The sequence below is a fragment of the Peromyscus californicus genome, unplaced genomic scaffold, assembly GCF_007827085.1.
Source record: "Peromyscus californicus insignis strain IS unplaced genomic scaffold, ASM782708v3 Scaffold_4__1_contigs__length_199733344, whole genome shotgun sequence".
NCBI classification, from domain to species: Eukaryota; Metazoa; Chordata; class Mammalia; order Rodentia; family Cricetidae; genus Peromyscus; species Peromyscus californicus.
Genome location: NW_026294562.1, coordinates 64,334,651 through 64,357,489, shown reverse-complemented (window position 1 = coordinate 64,357,489; position 22,839 = coordinate 64,334,651). Strand labels below are relative to the sequence as shown.

General features: G+C 44.8%; 1 protein-coding gene across 1 annotated transcript; it reads right to left on the bottom strand.

Annotated features, from left to right (window-relative positions):
* Positions 1-957: 957 nt before the first annotated feature.
* On the bottom strand, positions 958-21,267 carry Bnip3 (BCL2 interacting protein 3). The gene is made up of 6 exons (XM_052713417.1): positions 21,105-21,267; positions 10,269-10,416; positions 9,574-9,655; positions 4,300-4,406; positions 4,076-4,225; positions 958-1,940 (listed from the first exon to the last, which is right to left on the bottom strand). Exons 1-6 carry the CDS (start codon positions 21,133-21,135, stop codon positions 1,895-1,897), a joined length of 564 nt encoding a protein of 187 aa, XP_052569377.1. The 5' UTR covers positions 21,136-21,267; the 3' UTR covers positions 958-1,894.
* Between the last annotated feature and the right edge of the window lie 1,572 nt (positions 21,268-22,839).

Below are 22,839 nucleotides of genomic sequence, written 5' to 3'. Positions count from 1 at the left end.
GAACAGTAGTAATTATATTTAGATGTATGAGTGTTTTGCCTGCATACATATCTGTGTAAGACTTCTGTGTCTGGTGCCTGCAAAGGCTCGAAGAGGGGCATCAGACCTAGGACTGGAGTTATACATGGTTGTGAACCACCCATGTGGGTGCTGGAAATGAAGCCCAGGTTCTCAGGAAGAGCAGCCAGTGCTCTCAACCACTGAGCCAGCTCTCAATCCCCCAGGCAGTCATTTTTTTATATAAGCAGGCTGATTGTGGTGGGACAAGCCTGTGATCCCAGAGACAGAATGATTCTAGAGCCCCAGGCCAATCTAGATTACTTAGTAACTGTCTCACAAAACAAACATACATACCTAGACTAGAAGCATAAAGGCGTGCAGGGCAAGGTAGCTCACACCTTTAATCCCAGCACTCAGAAGGCAAATCTCGAATTCAAGACCAGCCTGGTCTATATAAAGAGTTCCTATCGCAAAGAAAAAAGAAAAGAAAATCTTTTCACTAAAGCCATTTGGAAATAGATTTCTGTCATTCTGCCTGAAGGCTGAAGCATGAGAAAACTGCCCTTTTGCAACTATGGGTTAAAAAGAAAAAAAAAAAAAAAAAAAAAAGGGCAGTAGGAGGGTGCCGCAGGAGAGATGGTTCAGTTTCCAGCACCCCTATAGGGTGACTCACAACCAACTCCAGCTCCAGGGGAATCCAGTGCCCTTTTCTGGCCTCAAAGGGCAGTGCACTCATATGCTAGTGTACCATTTAAATAAAAATAAAATATTCAGGAGCCAAGTGTGATGCTGCTTGCCTTTAATTCTAGTACTTGGGAAGCAGAGGCAGGCAGATCTCTGAGTTCCAGGTCATCCAGAGCTACAAAGTAATAATATTTCAAAAAAAGAGATACCATCCCACCATCTTTCTCCAAATGAAAGCTATTTCCAGTAATCATTTAAATATAAACAAAAGACTGTTAAAATGTTACTTTTATTGAACTCACCTGAGTTAAGTGTGGGACAATGAAACAAGTACATGTTTTTATATATATGGATATATACAGCATGTCAAGGAGGCAGCCTTTCAAAAACATGCTATGGAAAAGAGGAAGACTGACAATATGCCTGGATTAACAGAAGCTCTGGATACTGATTAACCCATATGCAAATCCAGTAATCTCCAAAGGATTTGGCAAAGATGTATTTTCTTTTCATTTCCAGTCTTTTAAAGTAAGACAGATTTGCTTACAATACAGCTGATTTTAAAAGCACACAAAATTTAACTACAAACAATGGGATTAAATGCAGGAGAGTGGTGAAGGTGCCAGCAACAAAACTGACAACCCAAGGCGGTGATGGCAGACAATGAGGCTGCACAGTGGGGTTTGTGGATAATTTTAGCTTCGCCTGGCTGTTTAATTCACATAGTAAGAGGTCTTTACAGACACACCTGTTTAATTAACTACATTTGTATTTTCTACTATGTAATAGGATTATAAGGCCACAATATTCTTTTGGGACAAACCCTTTAATCATTTTAATAATCACTTACTCATTCTTTTGAAGTGTAAAGTGTCTTAACTGGATTACAATTATAGATCATTTTTAAATACACCATTGCTACTATATTAAAATTATTTATACTATTTATATCTAATATTCAAAGAAAATTTACTAATAAATGCTACAATAGGTATCAGTCTGACATGCTTATTATTAATTGATCCCATAGGTATAATTATAGGTCATGATATTAGTCTATTCTGTCTAACTAAATCAGGAACACTGCATTTACAGAACAAATACACACACATAGTGCAGACACCCAAGGATCATGCTAGTTCTTCAGTTATCTGTCACAGCTCAGACATGAATCCTCACTGTGTGAACAAAAGTCAGCTCCAGTTCTTCATCAAAAGGTGCTAGTGGACGTTGTCAGACGCCTTCCAATGTAGATCCTAGACAGAAAAGGAATGGCAGTCAGTCAGGTCTCACAATTCTCAGGGCAGGTCACTGTGATTACAGCTTGCAGAAGGGAACTAACCACCTTATACTTAATAAAGTATGATTATCTGTAATCTTTATCAAGTGTTTTAGTCATCAAATATGTATTTCATATTGGTCTAATTTTTCTTAAATTAAAATTTAATTTTGGGGGTTTTTTTCAATTATATTCTCATGGCACAAAAGACTGAAAGTACAAAAAGAAGAAACTAATATAACAGCAGGGATTGAAACTCAATGACAAAGTACCTATAAGGGCCTTAACACACAGGTTTAAACCCCAGGACTGCCCCGCCCACACACATACACACAAAGTACAAAACAACCACAAATGTTATCACTATGGAGCTTCGCAGTTCCTTCAGTGTGCAAAATGAGCTACACAGCTGCATGCCAAGAGAGGCGGCTTCACATCCAGTTAGTTCATCACTACTAACATCAAAGCCCAACCAAGGAATAAGTAATGATGCCTCCCTTCCCCAGTCAAGTAGAGGGGAGTGAAGTCTAGGAAAGGAGACAGGAAGAATTCCAGCTGGCCAGGTCTGTGCAGAGTTGGGAGAAATAATTCTGTGGGCAGTGAGCTATCTGGAACTAAGGAGGGTAGCTTTCATCTCAAAAGACTGAAAGTTGCTAAGAGATCTTGGGTAGGGTGGCACCATCAAGCTCTAAGACTGGGAAGGATGCAGGACAGAGACAGTAGGTAGGAGCTGGATGCAGAAATGATTTCCTGAAGAGAAACTCAGCTTGGGTACTGAACATGTAGATTCCTAGACCCTATCCACACGCCTTGCTGGTTCTGTTCTGTTTTTGTTTTTTGAGACAAGGTCTCAGTGAGTAACCCTGGCTGGCCTGGAATTCAGAGATCCCTGCCTCTGACTCCCAAGTGCCACTGAACCCTACTACTTGTTAGTTCTGAGAAAAGTTCCAGGTGATTGGATGCACCTGACCATGAGACCAAGTACCAGGAGAGAACTACACATGGGGAAGGGATGAAGGCAGATAGGGTTCCAGTCCAGCAAGCTCAGGAGCCTCTGGCATCCAGGAAGCCATTTCTACAGGAGGGTCCATACATCTGTGGGTCTGCAGTACAGGAGTTAAGGGCAGTGAGGACTGGAATTGGATGTACCTGAGACCCACAAAATCCCAACAGATCAAACATGAAACAGACCAGGTGTCATAAACCACATGAACAGCCTTTGGGGGGAAAAGAATAAGCAGACAACAGAGCTTTCAACCCACAGAGCCTTCAACCCAAAACATATCCCCAACTAACCGGAGGCCAGAAGCCCACAGTGCCATCCAGGCCATTCCGATAACTCAAAGCCATACCACACTGTCTTTATATATGGTCTTGTGAAATCATCCCCACATGGATAGAGGAGAGGGTAGCAGCAGGCCTAAAGAAAGTAAGGGCTGGGGATGTAGTTCACTTGGCAGAGTGCTTAGCCACCATCTATGAAGCCCTCAGTTTAACCCCAGGGCCATATAAATTGAATGTGGTGGCACATGCCCATAATCCCAGCATTCAGGAGGTAGACAGGAAGAATGAAGCCTAATCTCACCCTTGTGAGACCAACTGGGAATCCATTTGTCCCAGTCCCTAGTGTCCTCTTGGTAGCCTGCTCTGGCTCTTCAGCACTGGTCTCATCTAGAGAATCCACAGTTCTATTCCCTGGTCTATTTTAGTCTAAACTTGATACAAAAGCAGAAAGCTTGGAGGCCTTATTTATTCCACTATTGCCAAGAATTCAACAGAACCATCCACCCACTATAGAGGTGGCACAAGAAAGACTGAACATGAGAACTCCTGTGTAAGACATGGTGGATAAAGGGGCAAGGGCCTTTCACAGCACAGTTTCTGTACTTCATGACATAACAGCGACTTGGAAGTAAGTTTGTGAAAATGCACCAAGCTATGATATATCTATCTATCTCTCATCTCTCTCATCTCTCTCTCTCTCTCTCTCTCTCTCTCTCTCTCTCTCTCTCTCTCTCTCTCTCTCTCTCTCAATAACCAATGAGAACATCTATTCTGGGGTCTACAATTGCCAAGGCCTACCCTGCTAGCACTCACAGAAGCATCACTTACCCCAGTCCAATGGCCAGCAGGTGAGACAGCAACAGAGATGGAAGAAAAACCTTCAGGAAGTCTGCTGAGAAAATGCCTCCCTTCTTCATAACGCTTGTGTTTCTCATGCTGAGAGTAGTTGTGCGCTTCGGGTGTTTAAAAAGGAACTCCCTGGGGTGTAAAGAAACTACCAGTCAATATGTCCTCTTGTCAAGGGAAGAGCCCATGATACTGAAAACACTTACTTGGGGGGAATATTTTCTGGCCGACTTGACCAATCCCATATCCAATCTGAGTTTTTCTTCAAGATGCTTTCAACTTCTCTTCTTCTCTCGATATAATCTTCCTCAGACTAAGGAAAAGTATTAATAAAACAAGTGAGCTTCCCACATTCACACCACAGAGTACCCATAGTCTCTTATGTCCTTGTTGAGGCCTTTCTATAGACTGCCAGGAGAAGGTGTGGTCCAGATTAAAGGTGGATCTTCCCACCTCAAAGATCTAGATGAAAGGTTTATCTTCCAACTTCAAAGTGGGTCTTGCAACTTCCAATGATTTAATTAAGAAAAAATCCCTCCCAGCTATGCCCAGTCATTTGGGTTTTAGTTAATTCTAGATTTGTCAAATTGACAACCAAGAATAGTCATCACAATTTCACCCCTTTCAACTTAACACACAATCCTATCTCCTTATGCCATGCTTAATTTCCAAATGAAAACAATAACCAGGCCATAACTACACCTAACATGGTATTAACTATCCCATGTACAACTGCAAATGCATTATAAATTTAGACATTTAGGCAGTAATGTCCTTTGAGGGACATTCTTAGCATCTCAAACTAAAATATGATAACCACTGACTTTCTCTTAACTTACATTGTATGATAACTAAATCAAGTAAAGGAAACACAAATATCTGTAAACACATTTTTAACAAAACATGACAGAAACATTCATGTCAATTATAGTCCTCATTTCTACAACTGGTCACATGGCCTTAGCAGCTGAAATTTAGAACTACCTTCCTCTACTACCCATTCTGTATTTCCTCCACCTTCAGCAAGTATGTCGGGGAATCTTGGTTCTTTTCCTGGGGGGAGGGGGGGTGACCCATACCTTCATTCCTGAAGAGTCTGTGCCCTTTGTCATCCTGCCTAGATTAAACTGCTGTAGTTCCCCATTGACTTCAATCACAGGACATGGTAGCTCTAAAGGATCCCCTGCATCCTAGACATGTTTCTTCCACTGTGGAAAAGCAATCCAATTTCCCCCTGCTAATCTGGATCAATCACCCTTCCCAACACTTTTATTCCTTTCTTAGCCTTGGAATTTTGCCTCTCTTGGCTTAAGAGGATCACAAAATGAGCTTCCAGTTCAATGGAATGTTTGCTGTGTCTCCTGGCAGAATCGCCCACCACCATCACCCAAAAAAAAAAAAAAAATTCTAGACCAGCAGAACTTAAGGTCACAGAACAAGAAGAAAAAAAATTCCCTAGGAGTAACCATGGGAACTACTCTCTTTTCCACCCCTTGATTTTTGGATCCATAGATCCTGGTTATAGAAGAAACTGTACCATATACTAGGCACTGATTTAAAGGGTATACCACCTTCTGGAGAACCTTGCATGCCCTCCAGGCTGCTGAAACCTAATTGGCCCTGTGTCTACAGAAGGTTAATCCATCTATCAGGCCAGCTGCTTCAGGTGGTGGGGAACATGGTAATGCCAGTGGATTCCATGATCATGGGCCTACTGTCACAGTTGTCTGGCTGTGAAGTGAATTTTTTTGGTCAGAAGCAATGCTGTGTAGAATACAGTGGATAAGCATTCTGTAAGTCCACTGATGGTGGGTTTGGCAGAAGCATTATGTGCAAGAAGAAAGGCAAATCCATGACTAGAATAAAAATCTACTCCAGGAAGGACAAAGTGTTGTCCTTTCCATGGCGAAAGTGGTTCATGTAGTCAACCTGCCACTAGATCTCTGACAGTGCCATCCATGTCTAGGGCTCAGTGTTGGTCTCTGCTGTTGGCACATCTGGCACTCAGCAGAAGCTGTAGCCAGTCAGCCTTGGTGAGTGGCAATTCATGTTGCCGAGCCCACACATAACTGCCATCTCTGCCACCTTGGCCACTTTGTTCATGGGCCCACTGGGCAACGATGGGAATGGCTCTGGAAAGAGACTGACTCTCCATAGAATGGGTCATCCTATCTACTTGATTACTGAACTCCTCTTCAGCTAAAGTCACCTTTCAATGAGCATTTACATGGAACCTAAGTATTTTCACATCCTTTTCCCATCTGGAGAAATCTGTAACACATACTCCTTCCTGAGATGTCCTTCTCACCAATTTTCAAGTAATGTTCTTTCCAAACTCCTGACCATCCAGCCAATCCATTGGCTACAGCCTATGAATTCAGTAAACGGTCGTTTCTCTTTCGAAACACAATGTATGACCATGTATACTGCCCAAAGTTTTTTGCCCACTGTGAAGATTTCCCTTCTCTGGCGTTGTCTTTCAGGGTTGTCTCAGAAAGGGGTTGTAATGTTGTAGCTGTCCACTTCTGATTCACTATTTTCCCTGGCAGAGGCAACTTGAAAGGCCTTCATTTAGTCTTTCCAACCATAACAGCTCTCACTCTACAAGTCAGGGAACCAATGTAAGAATTCTGCCAAGAGTTCACAACTGTAACTCCAGTTCCAGGGGATCTGACACACTCATAAAGACATATATGCAGGGAAAACCCCAATAATTAATTAAAAAAATAAAACTTTAAAAAAAAAGAATTCTGCCAACTTCTAAGTATATCTATCCCAAGTAAACATTCTGGGACTGGGGAAATAACCACAGGATGAACTCAGGTACCACTGGACCTACTCTGAGTCAGACTTCAGCCAAAAATCCATTAATTGCCACCATAAACACCTACTTTAACTAGCACAATGTTTCTTGGGGTCTCCTGGAATCAACATCAATTCATATCTAGTATCCAAAAGATCCTAGAATATCTGATTATTCCCTTTCCCCCAGTGTACAGTTACCTAGTCTTGTCTCACACAAGCTGTCCTTTATGGACACGCCCACTTTGTCCAAGTCCTACTCAATCTGCTAATGTAGTAGGTTTAGGGGCTGGAGATGTAGCTGAGTCAGCAACATGGTAAGCACCTGCCTACCATGTACAAACAGTCCTGGGTGTTCCATTCCCAACACCACATCAACAGGGTTCGGTGGCACGTGCCTTTGTCTCTGCACTTGGGAGTGCTAGGGCTAGGGGAAGCTGAAGTACAGCCTAAGCTATAGAGTAGGAAAGACCCCACCTCAGAATACTAGAAACATTGTTGTAATGCCATGAGGCCTAGATAACACCAGAACCTATTCTAGCAGAAGAAAATGAGAACATTCTAAAATGAGTCAAATAGGTGTGGCTAAGTAAGTGGAATATTATAACAAGCTAGTTTAAAAGATGCTTTTGAGAAAAAGCAGACTACAATTTCAGCTACATTTTAAAAATTATGTAACAGCACAAAATACTAATTAAAATGGTCTTCAAAATAGGAGATAATAGGAAATTTTCTCTTGCATTCTTAAAATTCTGGAACTGAGTACTTACGTGGGGGGTGGAAGGTATTTAAAATAATACAAAAATTTAAAAATATGACTGCTCCAAAAGTGGACATGCACTCAAGTGTATAGTAGGTTGAGTGAGTTCCAAAAGCTTTTGGAGCCCAGATTGGGGCCAAACAGAGTTCCCTGAAGAAAGCCTAGGCTAGAGGTAAAGACAGTCGGTTTCTGGTGATGGGATACTGGTAAAAATTGGCACAGGAGGAAACAATGCTTTTAGTAGAGACCTTGCTTCCTAAGAGAGCTGCTGAACTATTACAGATGTTATTCGTCTTCACCATATTTAACATTATGCACTACCAGATAAAAATGAGCAAGATTCCACTGCCTCAAACTACTACATAGAAATGGTATGGATAAGAACAGTCAGCTTAAGCAATAATCCATCTACATGTCTCACTCTGAGGTTCTGTGGTGGTTTAATTAAGAATGGCCCCCCACAGGCTCATGTTTGAATGCCTAGTCATCAAGGAATGCCACTATTTGGGAGGGATTAGGAGAGGTGGTCTTGTTGGAGTAGGTGTGGTCTTGTTGGAGGAAGTATGTCACTAGGTGTGGGTGTGGGTTTCAAAAGCCCAGGCCAGACCCATAGTTCTTCCTCTTCCTGCTGCTTACAGATCCAGATGTAGAACTTTCAGCTACTTCTCCAGCACCATGTCTGCATGCTTCCTGCCATAATGAGAATGGACTAAACCTCTGAAACTATAAGCAAGCCCAAATTAAATGCTGTCTTTTATAAAAAGTTACTGTGATCAAGGTGTCTCTTCACGAAAATAGAACACTGACTAAGACAGGCTCTATCTACAATAATGCTAAGGACATTGTATATAAAGCTCATTAAGTTTCTGTTAATGTTAGAAAAGTGAGCTCATGGACTGGGAAGTAGCTCAGTTTGCAGAATGCTTGCCCAGCATGCACAAGGTCCCAGGTTCTAGTCCCACACTCACTACAAAAGCTACAAAAGCCAAGTGTAGCTGTACACACCTATAACCAGTTCAGCACTAGCAAAGTGGATTTCCCAATAAATTAACTAATTTTTAAAAGACAGTTTTAAAAATATAAGCTGTGTAGGGCTAGGAAGATGGCCCAGTGGTTAAGAGTACTTGCTGATCTTCCAGAGGACCCAAATTTGGTTCCCAGCACCCAGACCAGATGGCTGACTCCTGCCCATAATTCCAGTTCCAGGGGATCCAATGCCTTTGGCTTCTGGACACCTGCAGTCATGCGCACATACCATACAGACATAGACAGACACAATTTAAAATAATTTTTTAAAAACTCTATTAAAGCTGGACAGTGGTGGTGCACACCTTTAGCCCCAGCACTCGGGAGGCAGACCCAGGCGGATCTCTGTGAGTTCGAGGCCAGCCTGGTCTACAGAGCGAGAACCAGGACAGGCACCAAAACTACACAGAGAAACAACAACAAAATGCTGCTGTTCATGCATAGGTCTTGAATTTGGTTCCCACCACCCACACCAGGCAGCTTATAACTGTCAATAACTTCATGTCCAGAGGATACCTGCATATATGTAGCATTCTCTCACACAGACATACATATATGCATAAATAAAAACTTGAAAAACACAGATCCCCAACACTCCTGTAAAATGACAGGCACAGTGGAACAGTTCTGTAATCTCAGCCCTGGGAGGCAGAGGTAGGAATATCACTAGGGCTCACTTGCCAGCTTGTCTAACCAAACTGGTGAACTCCGTGTTCAATGAGAGACCCTTTCTCAAAAACTAAGGGGGAGCAAAGGTAGTGGGGTGTGTGTATGTGTGTGTATGTGTGTATGTGTGTGTGTAAGAGAGAGAGAGAGAGAGAGAGAGATTATGCAAAAGTCACCAGACTGATGATGTGCTAAACCTTATAGCATCCTCCTATCTATGGCTTACCAGAGTGCTGTTTTTCTCTCCAAAGCTGTGGGTGTCTATTTCAGCTCTGTTGGTATCTTGTGGTGTCTGGGAGCGAGGTGGGCTTGATTAGGAAATGGACAAAACAGAGCAGCATGTTAATTCTGTCATAAAAAGCATAAATTCCAAGCAGGGCTAATGCCTCAATAACGGGGATGGAGAGGGCCCTCAATAGCATGCCTCTTCCCTTCTGCCTAACACCAGACCAGGCCAAACAATTCCTTAGTCTTTTCAAATGAGCATACAGGAACCAGCTAGACAGTTCTGAGGGAAGCTCCACCCTTCTGCATGATCTGTTGCATAGCCCTCAGAAGCATCTGACCTTCGATCACTGACTCTCAGCCACACACCTTGGATTCAAGCCCTAGTAGTGCTACCTAGGAAACAAGCCAGCTGGGGGGCATGAAGGAAACTGCTCAGAGTCAGTATTCACAGTGAACAGATTCAAAGGGGGGGGGGGGTATATTAATGGACTTTGTTATTTGTCCCTAGGTTTAATTAATATGTTCCCTCCAGACTAAGCCCCAGATCACTCCCTCCCAGCAGACCAGAATTGCTGCTGAAGTTATTCCCAAATGTGGCCTTAGACCTGGAGGCCCACTCACAAAAGCATGCACAACTGTGATTATTCATCTGCTAGGAACATCAACACTGTAAGAGACATCCAGAAAACCTACCTGTCACAGTGAGAACTCTTGGAGCTACTTCGTCCAGATTCATGCTGGGCATCCAGCAGTATTTTTTCCATGTCACCATTATAAATAGAGACAGAGGCTGGAACACTGCTCCCATTCCCATTGCTGAAGTGCAGTTCTACCCAAGAACCTGAAGACAACAAAAAGAGCAGTTAGAAATCTGCCCACTCATGGGACTTGATGATGTATACCTTAGTCCAGATACTCTGAGTTCAAGGCCAGCCAGGACTACATAGTAAGACCTTGTTTCCAAAACAAGAAAGAAAGAGAAAAAAAAAGGGAGAGAGAGAGTGAGAGAACGAGCATGCATTGCCCACTCACATTCCCAGGAAATCCCAAAGGTGGCACATGATGAGCCATCACTCTAGGCCCTACTTTAATCCCACTTAAGACACTTGCATTTCTGGTCTGCTGGTCTCCTTAGGTCCAGTAGGCAAGGTTCCTGAGGCTGAGACACTGCACTGTATCTTGACATTCCTTTATTCCATGCAGGTATTCTACAAACCTGTTGCTTTACCAAGGACCAAGATGGGGGTCTTGTTTAGGCTGGCAAAGAACTGGAGGTCTGGCCCCTTCTGTGAGCTGGGTTACAGGCATAGGTCAACATGTCTTACCAAAGACTTAAACTATTTTCACATTCCAGGGTCATATGGCCCTGAGGCTCTGTGAAATTCACATTTATGACTGTTGGTCTGCATTTATACCAGAAATCAGATTAGCGAGTTTTGAAACAGAATAGTTAATTTCTGGTTACATTTCACTCACTAGAGGGATCTACCTTTCAAGTATTCACTTACACAAATCTTTTACACTATAGAAGTACAGCATAACACACATTAAAAATGGAAGTCCAGGGGTACAGTTTGGTTCTCCAACACCACAAAAATAAAAGAACACTTTGTGCTGTTACATCAGTGGCTTGCTTCCAGTTTGGGCTGCTGAGTGCATCTATAAAAAATACTTTAAGCCAGGCGGTAGTGGCGCACGCCTTTAACCCCAGCACTCGGGTGGCAGAGCCAGGCGGATCTCTGTGAGTTTGAGGCCAGCCTGGTCTATAAAGCAAGATAAGGAAAGGCTCCAAAGCTACACAGAGAAACCCTGTCTCGCCATAAAAAAACAAGGGCTAGTGCTGTAGCTCAGTGACAGCGTACTTGCCTTGAAATCATAAGGCCCAGTACTGCCAAATGTTTGTGTGTGTGCATGTGCATATTTTTCAGCAGGACATGGTGGTACACATTTAAATATTCAGCAAGGCTAAGGCAGGACTGCCAAGCTTGAGATCAGTTTGTGCTACAAAGATCCTATCTTTGTAGATGTAATTCTAAACAGTCTTATTAAATAAGAAACACAGAGCCAAATAAAGAGTTAAAAGCCCAGAGATCAGAGCAGTAGCCAAGAGCTAAGACCACCTTATCTTACCACTCCACTCGCTGCTGTCTTTCCCCTGAGAGACCTTCTTCCTGTGTCCTGTCTTTTATTGCCTTTCTGTTCTGCCTTCTCATTGGTTCTAAACCCAACCACATGACTTCCTCATCATTGCATGTCTATACAGACCTCCAGGTCTCTATGGTTCGGGTCACCACTTGGCTGTGTCCTTGAACACACAGAGACTCTGCCTGCCATGTGATTGGATTAAAGGGTGTGTGCCACCACCACTGCTAAATGGCTTGCTCTTAGCTCTGATCCCCAGGCAATTTTATTTATTAACATACAAATAAAATCACATTTCAGCACAAATAAAATATCACCATATATCTTTAAAAAATAAATTATGTGTGTGTGTATGTACACACACACACACACACACACACACACACACACACACACACACACACTCTCACCTGTAACTGTCTGTATAGTCATTTTTACTATGTCTCTAATGAATGGGGTTACTGGGTGAAATGCAGTGTTTTAATAGATTAATGCTAACAAACTACTTTCTGATGCAGTTGAACCAGCACGTAATCACAGCATGAGTTTGTGCTACTTCACACTGTGCCAACACTTGATTACTGGTCTGACTTTCATGCTCCTGGATTTGAATGCTGTTTGGCAACAGGGGCGTCTTTTATTGCAGACTGCCTCTGCTTACCGCCCTATAGTGCTTGCTTGCTTTCTATTTATTCAGTGTCTGTATATAGATATGTGGGCACCTGTGCACGGTATACAAATGGAGGTCAGAGAACAACCTGCAACAGTTGGGTTCTCTCTTTCTATTATTTGGGCCCTGGGGATTGAACTCAGGTTGTCAGGCTTGACAGCAGGCCCCTTCTATCTTGCTGGCCCCTGGTGCTTTCTTTGGCAGAAGCTGAGTGTATGTTTAAGTGCGGGCCTCATTCTGGGCCCAGGCTGATTTCTCTATTTTGATTCACAAGTCCATTTGTTTATAGAAAATCTTTTGTTGAGCCATTAAAATGGCTCAGTGGGTAAAGGTGCCTGTTGCATGAACACATGCATGCACACAAGGCAATAACAAAAAAGAAAATCATTTAATAGTTAAGAGGTAGGCTGGGCATGGTGGTCCATGACTTTAATTCTAACACTCGGGAGGCAGAGATAGGAGGATCTCTGTTTGAGGCCAGCCTAGTCTACCCATCAAGTTCAAGGACAGCCAGGACTATATACAGTCCCTACCTTAGAAAAACAAAAAATGGGCCAGGCAGTGGTGGGGCACACCTTTAATCCCAGCACTCAGGTGATAGAGGCAGGAGGATCTCTGTGAGTTTAAAGCCAGCCTGGTGTACTACTGTTACACAGAGAAACTCAGTCTCTCATTCTCTCTCTCTCTCTCTCTCTCTCTCTCTCTCTCTCTCTCTCTCTCTCTCTCTCTCTCTCACACACACACACACACACACACACACACACACACACACACACACACACACACACACACCCATGGGGGGGAGGGAGGGAGGGAGGGAGGGAGGGAGGGAGGGAGGGAGGGAGGAAATTGAACCACTTCTAATCAACTCACTGAGTTGGGGAAGTAGAGCTTGTAAGAGGCCCTAGTTTCAATCTCCAGTACCAAAAGGGAGGAAGGGAAAGGGCAAGAGTCACTTCAAGTTCAAGGCCAGCTTCATCTACATTGAGACTTTGTTTCTAAACCACCCCACACACACATCTCCAAAAAGAAAAAGGAATTATGCATGGTGTCACACACCTATAATCCAAAAAAGATGGGACTTATGAGTTCAGGGCCACCTTCAGCTACCAGTTTAAGGAAGCCTGCGCCCTGTGCTACATGTGACCTCTAAAACCAACAAACTCCGTCTTAAAAAGCCAGGCATGATGGGCATACCTACAATCCCAGAATTCAGGACAAAGAAGCAGAACTGTTGCAAGTTTGAGGCCAGCCAGTTCCAGGCCAGCCAAAGGTACACAGTGAGTCTCAAAAGCAAAACACACATACATGTGCTCTGGGAGCAAAAACAGCTATACAACTTTCCAGAACACCAAAAAGAGGTGTTTTAACACTCAGAAACCTGGCCTGTGTACTTGTTGCAGAATATATCACATCAATCAGGAAAAAAAAAAAAATAATCAAAGGCCCAAAAATAAGCTGGATTTATAGTTTATACCATCAACAGCCTCTCAGTAAGCTAACAAATCATACAACCCAAACCTGAAAATAAACACAATTTTCCTCATTAGCCTCTCAGATTGCCTCATGCAGAAGCAGGTCTAGCCCACATGAAGCACAACACCAACTGAGAAGGGCAGAGTCCAGAGCCTCTCAGCAGCTGCACACAGGCAGAGGCCCCAGTGCCCTCTGAGATCTGCAAATCCCCACATTCCAATTCCAGACACTCTAATGTCTTTTGCTGGCCTTCTTCCCTTCACTGACTGATGACACTCAGAAGCCAGGGATGGTGGCTCATACCTAGAACCCCTGCAGTTCTGAGTCACTAAGGCAAGAATGTTACTCTGAATTCAAAGCCATGCTGGACTACAGTGTAAGCTCCTAAGCCTAGTCTACTGAATGGTACATAGTTTCAGCTATGGGCAGTTCCTTTTGTTTAGGTCAATCTAGTATTCAGAATCTGAGCCTGTCCCAATTTATTTGATGAAGCTTAATTTTATCTGAATTAATTTTATCTGAAAAAACCTTTTCTGGTATCTAACATAAATGTTTGAGGTTTTGTTACCTTCTTCCCAGCACCCACCCCTGATGGCAAATGCAGACTCTTTCAATCAGGAGTCCAAGGATTTCGACAGTATCTCCTAAAATTAGTATCCAATCCCATAAATTAAAGGCTGAAACCCACAAGGATGCCGCATATCAGACACCAGTCACAAGTAGAGTACAGGCTATCCACACTGCTGCTCAATTACAAATTTAAAAAACAAAAACTAAAAGACTCATTCAGGATCCCTACAGACCCCTTTATCAGATTTAATACTTTGTTAGAGCTCAGAACCCAAGAAAACATGTTGCTTAGTTTGTGATACAGTTCAGAAGCAGCCACATGAAGCACACACACAGGGCAGGGAACACCACCTTCCTGTTGCCAACTCCAAAGCTCCATGAACATTCTGACTCAAAGCTGGGCTGTAGTGGCAGTTTCTTATATTTTTAACAGCCCATCCTCCAGCTCCCTCCCTCCCTAGTGGCCCTAAATTTCCACCCTCTGATAACTTATTAGTGACCAAACTGTAGCCTGAGGCTAGCTATTCTGGGTCCCCAGTAAGTCATCTCATTAGCATAATCTTAGGGGCTCCTTACAAAATGGACCTGAGTAACAGGATCAAATAAATTCCCCCTAGCTAAGAGATTTGTTTCATGTCAGTCTCAGCACTGGGAGTACCAGGAGTTCAGGCCAGGCTGGTGCATAATGGAAGACCTATCTCCAAATATAAAAACAAAAACCAGATACTCAGGAAATCCCACAAGTTTAGGAGCTTGTGTCAGGAAATGAGCCAACAGCCAGATGTGTGTGTAGTTACTACACAAGGGGTAACTGACAATACAGGGAGCACCTGTCTCTGTCCTGATCTATACTATTGTAACAGTACTCTGTGGAGACTTATACAGGAGTCATTTCTCACAGCTGTGTCACAGTTGCGGGAGCTAGCAAGCCCAAGCTCCAGTCCTTTGCTGTCTGTGAGGAAGCCAGTTCCCCGCACAAGACCCTTCACTTGGGCTCATCACAGTGCAGCAGAGTACTGGTCCTGCTGTCCTCACACTGGTAGCACTGGACGACTGTCAAAGAGACAGATTCATGTCTTCCAGTGCTTTCAAAAATCATCAGGAGGCCCAGCACCTTCGAGGGGGAAAAAAATTCCCATTTAGAATGATCTGCTGCAAAAGCCTTAGGTCCAAAAGCTCCATCTCCAGGAATGATTTACTAAGGAATGAGTTTTATCATTAACCTGTGACTGGATAGGAAGTGTAAGTCCTGGAAAACAGAGAAGACTCTATTCATTTACATACACCCTGCAGTTATTCATCCATCTTTTTAAACAGGAAAGGTTGGGTATGCACCTATAATACTAATAGAACACTTGGAAGTTGAGGGCAAGTTTAAGGCCAGCCTGGGCTATATAAGCAAGAAAATAAATAAATAAATAAATAAATAAATAAATAAATAAATAAATAAATAAATAAATAAATAAAATTTAAAGCGTTTTTAAAAGGAAAAGAGCACAGGATTGCTTCTTAACAACATTTTTGGTTTTTTGAGACAAGGTTTCTCTGTAGCTTTGGAGCTTGTCCTAGAACTTGCTCTGTAGACCAGGCTGGCCTCCAACTCACTGAGTTCTGCCTGCCTCTGCCCCCCGAGTGCTGGGGTTAAAGGCCCATGCCACCACCGCCCAGCCAGGATTGCTTTTTAACAAACAATTTCCTCAGTCAACACAGAAAGAGCAGTGCTGCTGGCCCAAAGCCCTCATCTCCATTTTCCACCCCTCTCTCCCCCTCTCTGAACCACACCAACAAGACACAAGGCAAGTACAACTGACATTCCCCTGCGTCTAGAGCCGCTGGGAGGTGAACTCAAGTTCCCTAAGAAGCAGAAAGTGCTCTTACTCTATATGTACGAGTGGTTTGCCTGTATGTATGTTAGTGCACCATGTATGTGCCTGGTGCTCAAGGAAGCTGGAAGAGTGCATCAGCTCCCCTGGAACTGAAGTTATTGGCGGCTGTGAACAAGTGCTCTTCTTAACTGCTATAATCTCGCTAATCCCTCATTTGGTTTTGGAGACAGAATCTCACTACATAAACCAGGCTGGCCACTGTGTTAGTTGGTTTTAATTTGTCAACCTAACACAACTTAGAAACTGAGGAGAGGGCTTTTTAAAGTATTTTATTTGAACTTGCAAGAATTGGTTTTTTCCTTCTACTATGTGGGTTTCTAGGGACCAAACTCAGATCAACAGGTTTGGCAGCAAGTACCTTTACCTGCTGAGTTATCTTGCCAACCTCATAGGAAGTGAGTCTAACTGAGGAATTATTTAGATCAGGTTGGCCTATGGGTCTATCCAGGGAACACTTAATTGTCTTAATTGATATAAGACAATCCAGCCCCTAGTCAAGGGGTCCTGAACAGTTCAAAAGTCAGAGAAAGCTAAATAGAAAACTAGCAAGCAGGCAACATGGGTGCACTCAAATCCGCTCCACTCCTGACTGTGGATATGATGTAACTAGCTTCATTGAGCTGGTCCCTCAACTTCCTCAATAATGGAGAGTAAGCCAAATTAACCCTTCCTCTCCTAACTGCTTTTGGTCAGAAGTGAAACTACGTCAGCCATCCAAGTTAGGATCCTCCTTGAGTATAGTTCAGCTGACTAGAGTACTTGAAGAGCATGCTTACTTACAGCTGTCACTTTATGGCACCACATAAATGGTGTATTGGCATGTGCCTGCAATCCAAGTGCTCTAGACGTGGAGCGAAGAATAAAAGTTTAAAGTTACCCTTGGCTACTTACTAAGTTCAAGGCCAGCCTGGGATACAAGACCATCTCAAAAAAAATTTTTAAACAAAAAGGCTATCTCTACCTTTTTTTTTTTTGTTTGTTTGTTTGTTTTTTTGTTTTGTTTTTGTTTTTCAAGACAAGGTTTCTCTGTGTAGCTTTGCGCCAACTCACTTGGTAGCCCAGGCTGGCCTCGAACTCACAGAGATCCGCCGGCCTCTGCCTCCCGAGTGCTGGGATTAAAGGCGTGCGCCACCACCGCCCGGCATGGCTATCTCTACCTTAGCCACTAGAGTACTGAAATTACAGGGCTGCTCTACCCGCCTGCCTTCCAGGCTGCTTATATAATGACAATCCAGGGAAGGGAATCCCCTCTGTGTACTACCCTCTATATCCCAAGGCAAAATTGTAGATTGTCAATGCCTAACAGTAACTACAGCCAACAGATCCCCATGTAGAGGAAACACAGAGTCCCTATTCTCAAGGCCACCCTACTTCCTGGGAGTGGCTGGACTCAATCCATGGTTTTCCAGAAACTGAGCCCAACTTGAAAACAGAGTTAGAAATTCAAGCAAATATGCTGACAAGCTCGAGCAGAGACAGCATCCAACCAGAGCTAGAGGTCCTCAGAGAGGAGCAGGCAGGCACACAACCTCGAAACAGAAATATAATGCCAGAGGAGAATGATGCAAGTACTATAGCATTCCAAGAAAGCCAAGCAAGGGAGCACCAAGTCTGAGGGAAGCAATGCTCCCAAATCACACAGGTCTTCTCCAGAAGTGATTTTTGCTGTCTCAACACTTGACTTAGGAGGGGATCAAGAGACTTGGCTGGCAAATAATTCTGAACAGAATCTGCCTGGTAGACAATCCAGGCTACTGGCTTCCTTTTCTGTCACACACACACTTGTTTTATTTACCATGCTTCATGTAGCCAGGCTGGCTTTAAACTCCTGATCTTCCTCCCTCCATCTCCCAATGCTGGGATTACAGGCTTGCATCATGTCCGGTTAAGCTACTGGCTTCTAAGACTAACTAGTGAACTTGTCTCTCTGCCTATTGCCAGGCAGTGCCTGTCTAATGCATCCTGAGTCAGGTGCCCTCAGGTATCCCTCTGGTACTGAGCAATCTGTGGCCTGTCCTTAATTCAAGTAGTCATCCCTATTTTCACTTAACCTCTGGATCTCAGTATGACTATTTGCAGGGGTGAATTCATCTAGAGCCTAGGAGGAACCTCTTCAGTCTAATGTTTTTCTCATCATACAACCCTGCCTGAGTCTGCCTGTAATCACAGAATCACTTATCAGAACCAGTTGCAGACAGGGCAGCTGAGTGAAGACGTTAGAGTCTATATAGTGGGCCTTTCAGGGAGAGGTAGCAAATAAAGCACAGAAGTATCACGAAGCTTATGTCCCCTCCTGCATGCCAGAAGTCATACAAAGAAGAAAAAGCCAGCCCTGCTTTTAAACACCTTTCAATAAGATGGACCAGAGGTTAAAAGGAACAGAATCAATCCATTTTGTGGGTAACACCTTCAGAAAAACTAGTCCCAGAGGTTGCTAAGGGGAATATTTGCTGTCCCACCTACCAACAAGGCTTCCACAGCTCTCAGCCTCAGAAGTAAACAAGAAGTGAGCAGAACAGGCAGGCAGAGGAGCTCAGACTCCAAGCTGGGATTCACATTTCATAGGGCAGCTGAGATATGCCATGTGACTCAAATGACCCCTCCTACCCCGGGCTAGACGGTGAGCCAGTGCCGGGCTGCACGTACACCCCAAACAATGGCCCAAATCCTTAGCGTGAGTTTCCACACGGTAACCATCTTTTTATAGAATAAGCAAAGCAGAAAAACAAAAATCATCTTAACCCCTGAAATGACAAATGACAGCCTCGATTTGCCAATGACTCAGCAGTCTAAAGTGTATGTCAAGGAATTAGAAGGTAACTGAGACCTCTCAGGAGTACCCAGAAACTTCCAGAGATGAAACCTAAGTAACAGTGTTAGAAATAAAATCTCTATAACTACAAACATGACTTTACAGCAAATGTTATAAAACATCCCTTGATCTCATTTTTAAGAGAAAAGACAGTCTATCAAAGGAGAAACTGCAACTGTTGGACATTAAGGAGTAAAACCTGAATTACAAGATTTTTTTCTAATGAGGTTGTAGTTTTAAAATAAAGATTCTAAAATGTATTAGGCTGGTTAAACTGTTGTACTAAAATCTTATTTAGAGTAATAAATGCAGATCACTAAATCTTAATAAAAGCTTTTTAAAAATTCTTAACACAACCTAGCATGGTGTTGTATGATTTGATTCCAGCACTCCAGTAGACAGAGGCAGGTAGATCTCTGACACAGCCTCGTCTACACAACAAGTTCTCAGACACCCAGAGCTACACAAACCATGTCTCGAAAATAAAAGAAAAAAAACCTATCTTCACACTAAGTTGGGTATGGTAGCACATGCCTTTAATCCCGGCACTAGGGAGGCAGAGTTCTGGCAGTTCAGGAATAGTGAGACCCTGTCTTAGAAAAAAAAGTTAAAGTACTCACTTTAAAGGTTTAGATGGCTCTCTCATGTTTATTTACATGCTCATTTTACTTTGTGAACTCTTGCTTCAGAGAATACAAAGGTCAACAGGATCCTCCTCCAGTTCTTGGGTCCTTAGGATTAAGGCTGAGCTCTTAACTCAGACCCACTGGGTGGCTCTCAGAAATGTATGATGGCACATACCACTCAAGGTGGCCTTGCAAAACTAACAGCTGTCTGCTCAGTGCTATTAGTCTGGTGAAGGCTGCGTGCTAAGCGAGCCTTTTTGTTGTTTGTTTGTGAGACAGGGTATTGCTGTGTAGTCCAGCCTAACCTTGAACTTGTCAAGACTAAGATTCACCATAATGGGATTTTAGACGTCTCATCTCACCACACCCAGCCTAGCTTCCATCTTCTAAACCTACAAATCACTTCATTGCTTACAGTGAGCCTACTGAGCAGAATTATAAGCACTTTACCCCACTTTTTGTTGTTTGTAGCTCTTCCACACTCTCTCTGTCGTGTCGTGTCCCCCCACCCCCACCCCGGCCCGCCTCCAGGTTTCTCCATATAGCCCGGGCTGTCCTGGAACTCTCGCTCTGTAAACCAGGCTGCCTCAAACTCAGAGATCCGCGTGCCTCTGCCTCCTGAGTGCTGGGATTAAAGGTGTGCCCCATCACACCACCACCTGGCAAGATAACAATCTTTTAACTCTAAGAGGTAACAGTGGTCTGAAGCCTTAGATCCTCCTCTTCCATTAGGAAGAGATGACAAAGCAAGCCAGGGATAAAGATGGGGGGTAGGTGGGCGGGCGCGAACTGTTCATCCCAGCTACTCCAGAGGCTGAGGCAGGAGGGTTCCAAGTTCAAAGCCACTACGTCTTAAAGCATAAAATGAAAACTGGTAGTGTTGCTCAGTGGTTGAGCTCTTACCTCGCACATCCAGACCTGGTTCCATAGCCGGTACCAAGTAGGGAAAGTGAGAGGCACTATGACCATAAATACTAACGAGTTCAATCAAAGCACTGAAAATTCAACCTGAAACCTCTGGCTCCCTTAGACAATGTTGAACCAGGCGTGGGGGAAGCGGAAGGCCTGAATAATGTGAGCTTGACTCAGGAAGCTGAAGAAAGAGGATCGCAGGGAGTTCGAGGCTTGCCTGAACTAAAGAGACTGTAAAGACACAGAACGACTGACAGTGTGAACGACAGACCACGAAAGATTCGGCCCTGCCTGACTGTAAAGGGACTGTCTGTAAGATGCACCGAGGCTCATCGCCCAGCCCCGGCCGCACCTCACAGCATCGCGGCCTCTAAGCACCGCACCCCGGCCCGCGACCCTGCCGCCCCCGCGGTCCCCCTCGGCCCACAGCCTCACCCTGCAGGTTCTCCTCCCCGCTCTGCGACATGGTGGCTCGGCAACAGAGTCCGAGCCCAACTGCGGCAGGCCTCAGCGGCGGTCACCGAGAGATACGAGGGCCACCCGCAGCCTGCTCAGCTCTGAGGCCAGGCGACGCGGGGCTGAGGGACAAGGGGCGGGGCGGGGCGGGACGCACGCGGCGGCGGCGCCCATTGGCTGGGGGGCGGGGCTTGCAGGTGGAGGAGGAACGCGGGGCGCGTGCGGCACGTGCGGCGCGTGCGCAGGGCGGAGCCTGGGTGGGGAAGGGGCGGGGCCTGAGGCCGGAGTGCGCTGGAGGGCGGCTGTTTAAGCTCCGGAACCGAGGGGGCTGGGGGCGGGGCCTGAGGCTCGAGCAATTGGGACGAGGACTTGCGCGGGTAGGGGAGAGGCTTGGGGCGAGGCCTGACGCCGGAGCGTTGGGACTCCGAGGTGCGTGCATTGCAGAGGCGCTAGGGGAGGGGCCTGAAGCCGGGCTAAAGTGGGCATGGCCTGGGCGGGCCCTGAGGTAGGCGTGGCGTGGAGAACCAACCGTCAGGCTCTGGTGCGGCGGGCGTAGGTGTGGAGCCTACCCCTGCTGCCCGCGGTTGACCCACTCTGTGCCCCTAGCTCCCGAACCTGCGGGCGCCAGCGACGGGAGCACGCGGTGGTCTCGCTGGCTCTGTGCACGCTTACAGATACGATTTCTTTTAAGAAACGCCCCCAATCCTCGAGTGGCTGTGTATGCCTGGAGTCCAAGCCCTGGTTCGAGGCCAGGTTGGGCTGCACAGTGTGAAGCTGTCTAAAATAAAGCAAAGCAAAAAAAAAAAAAAAAATTGCCAGCATTCTGCTGCAGCGACGATGGCGAGTTGTGGAGTGCCATGGCAAGCTGCAGTCTGCAGGCGGGGAAGAACAGCATTTTTGGACGGGAACAGAATTGGAGAGACCGTTGGAGGGCCAGTGTTGAGAAAGATTCTGCACTGTCCCTGTACCCTATCCGGTCAATCCTCTGTTCTTGGAGGTTGGAATTCCCTCTCGATACAGTTCTGGGATAGAGAAGGGAAGTGTGAATCTTAAAAGAAGCTGTGTTAGCAGCAGTGGGTGGGGTCACAAGAAGCAACTTCTTCGGTGGTTTTTCTTTTCCAGACAAGGTGTCATAATGGAGGGTGGTCTTGAAATGTCTGTGTATCAAAAGCTAGCCTTGAATTCCTGCTTCCACCTCCCAGTTCTGGGATTACGGCTGTGCAGCTCTGACTTCTTTTTTGTTTTGTTTGGAGTGCTGAGATTATACCCAGGGCCTAGCACATGCTAGGCAAGTACACTGAGCTATGTCACCAGACCTTGTTGGATGTGTTTTCAGACAGATTCACTGTGTAACCTAGGCTAGTCTTAAACTTTCCATCCTTGTGCCCCATCCCCCCAGGTGTTGGGGTTACAGACAGCATCACCACTCTCAACCGAAATTTTTCGTTCTTACAGTGCTGGAGACCCAGCCTAGGGCCTTCCAGGTACTAAACACATTCTCCACTACTGAGCTCCAGCACCAAACCACTTTGTCTCAACCTCAGAAGTGCTAGGAATACAGGCATACTACCACACCATGCAAGAAAGAAACAAGAGCCGCCGTGGTGCTGCTTGGCAATAGACTCACCATGTCTTGCATGCCCAAGGCCCTGGGTTCAATCCCCAGTTGCATAGTTATGTGTGCCTGAATAACAAAGGGAAAAAGAAAATGGCC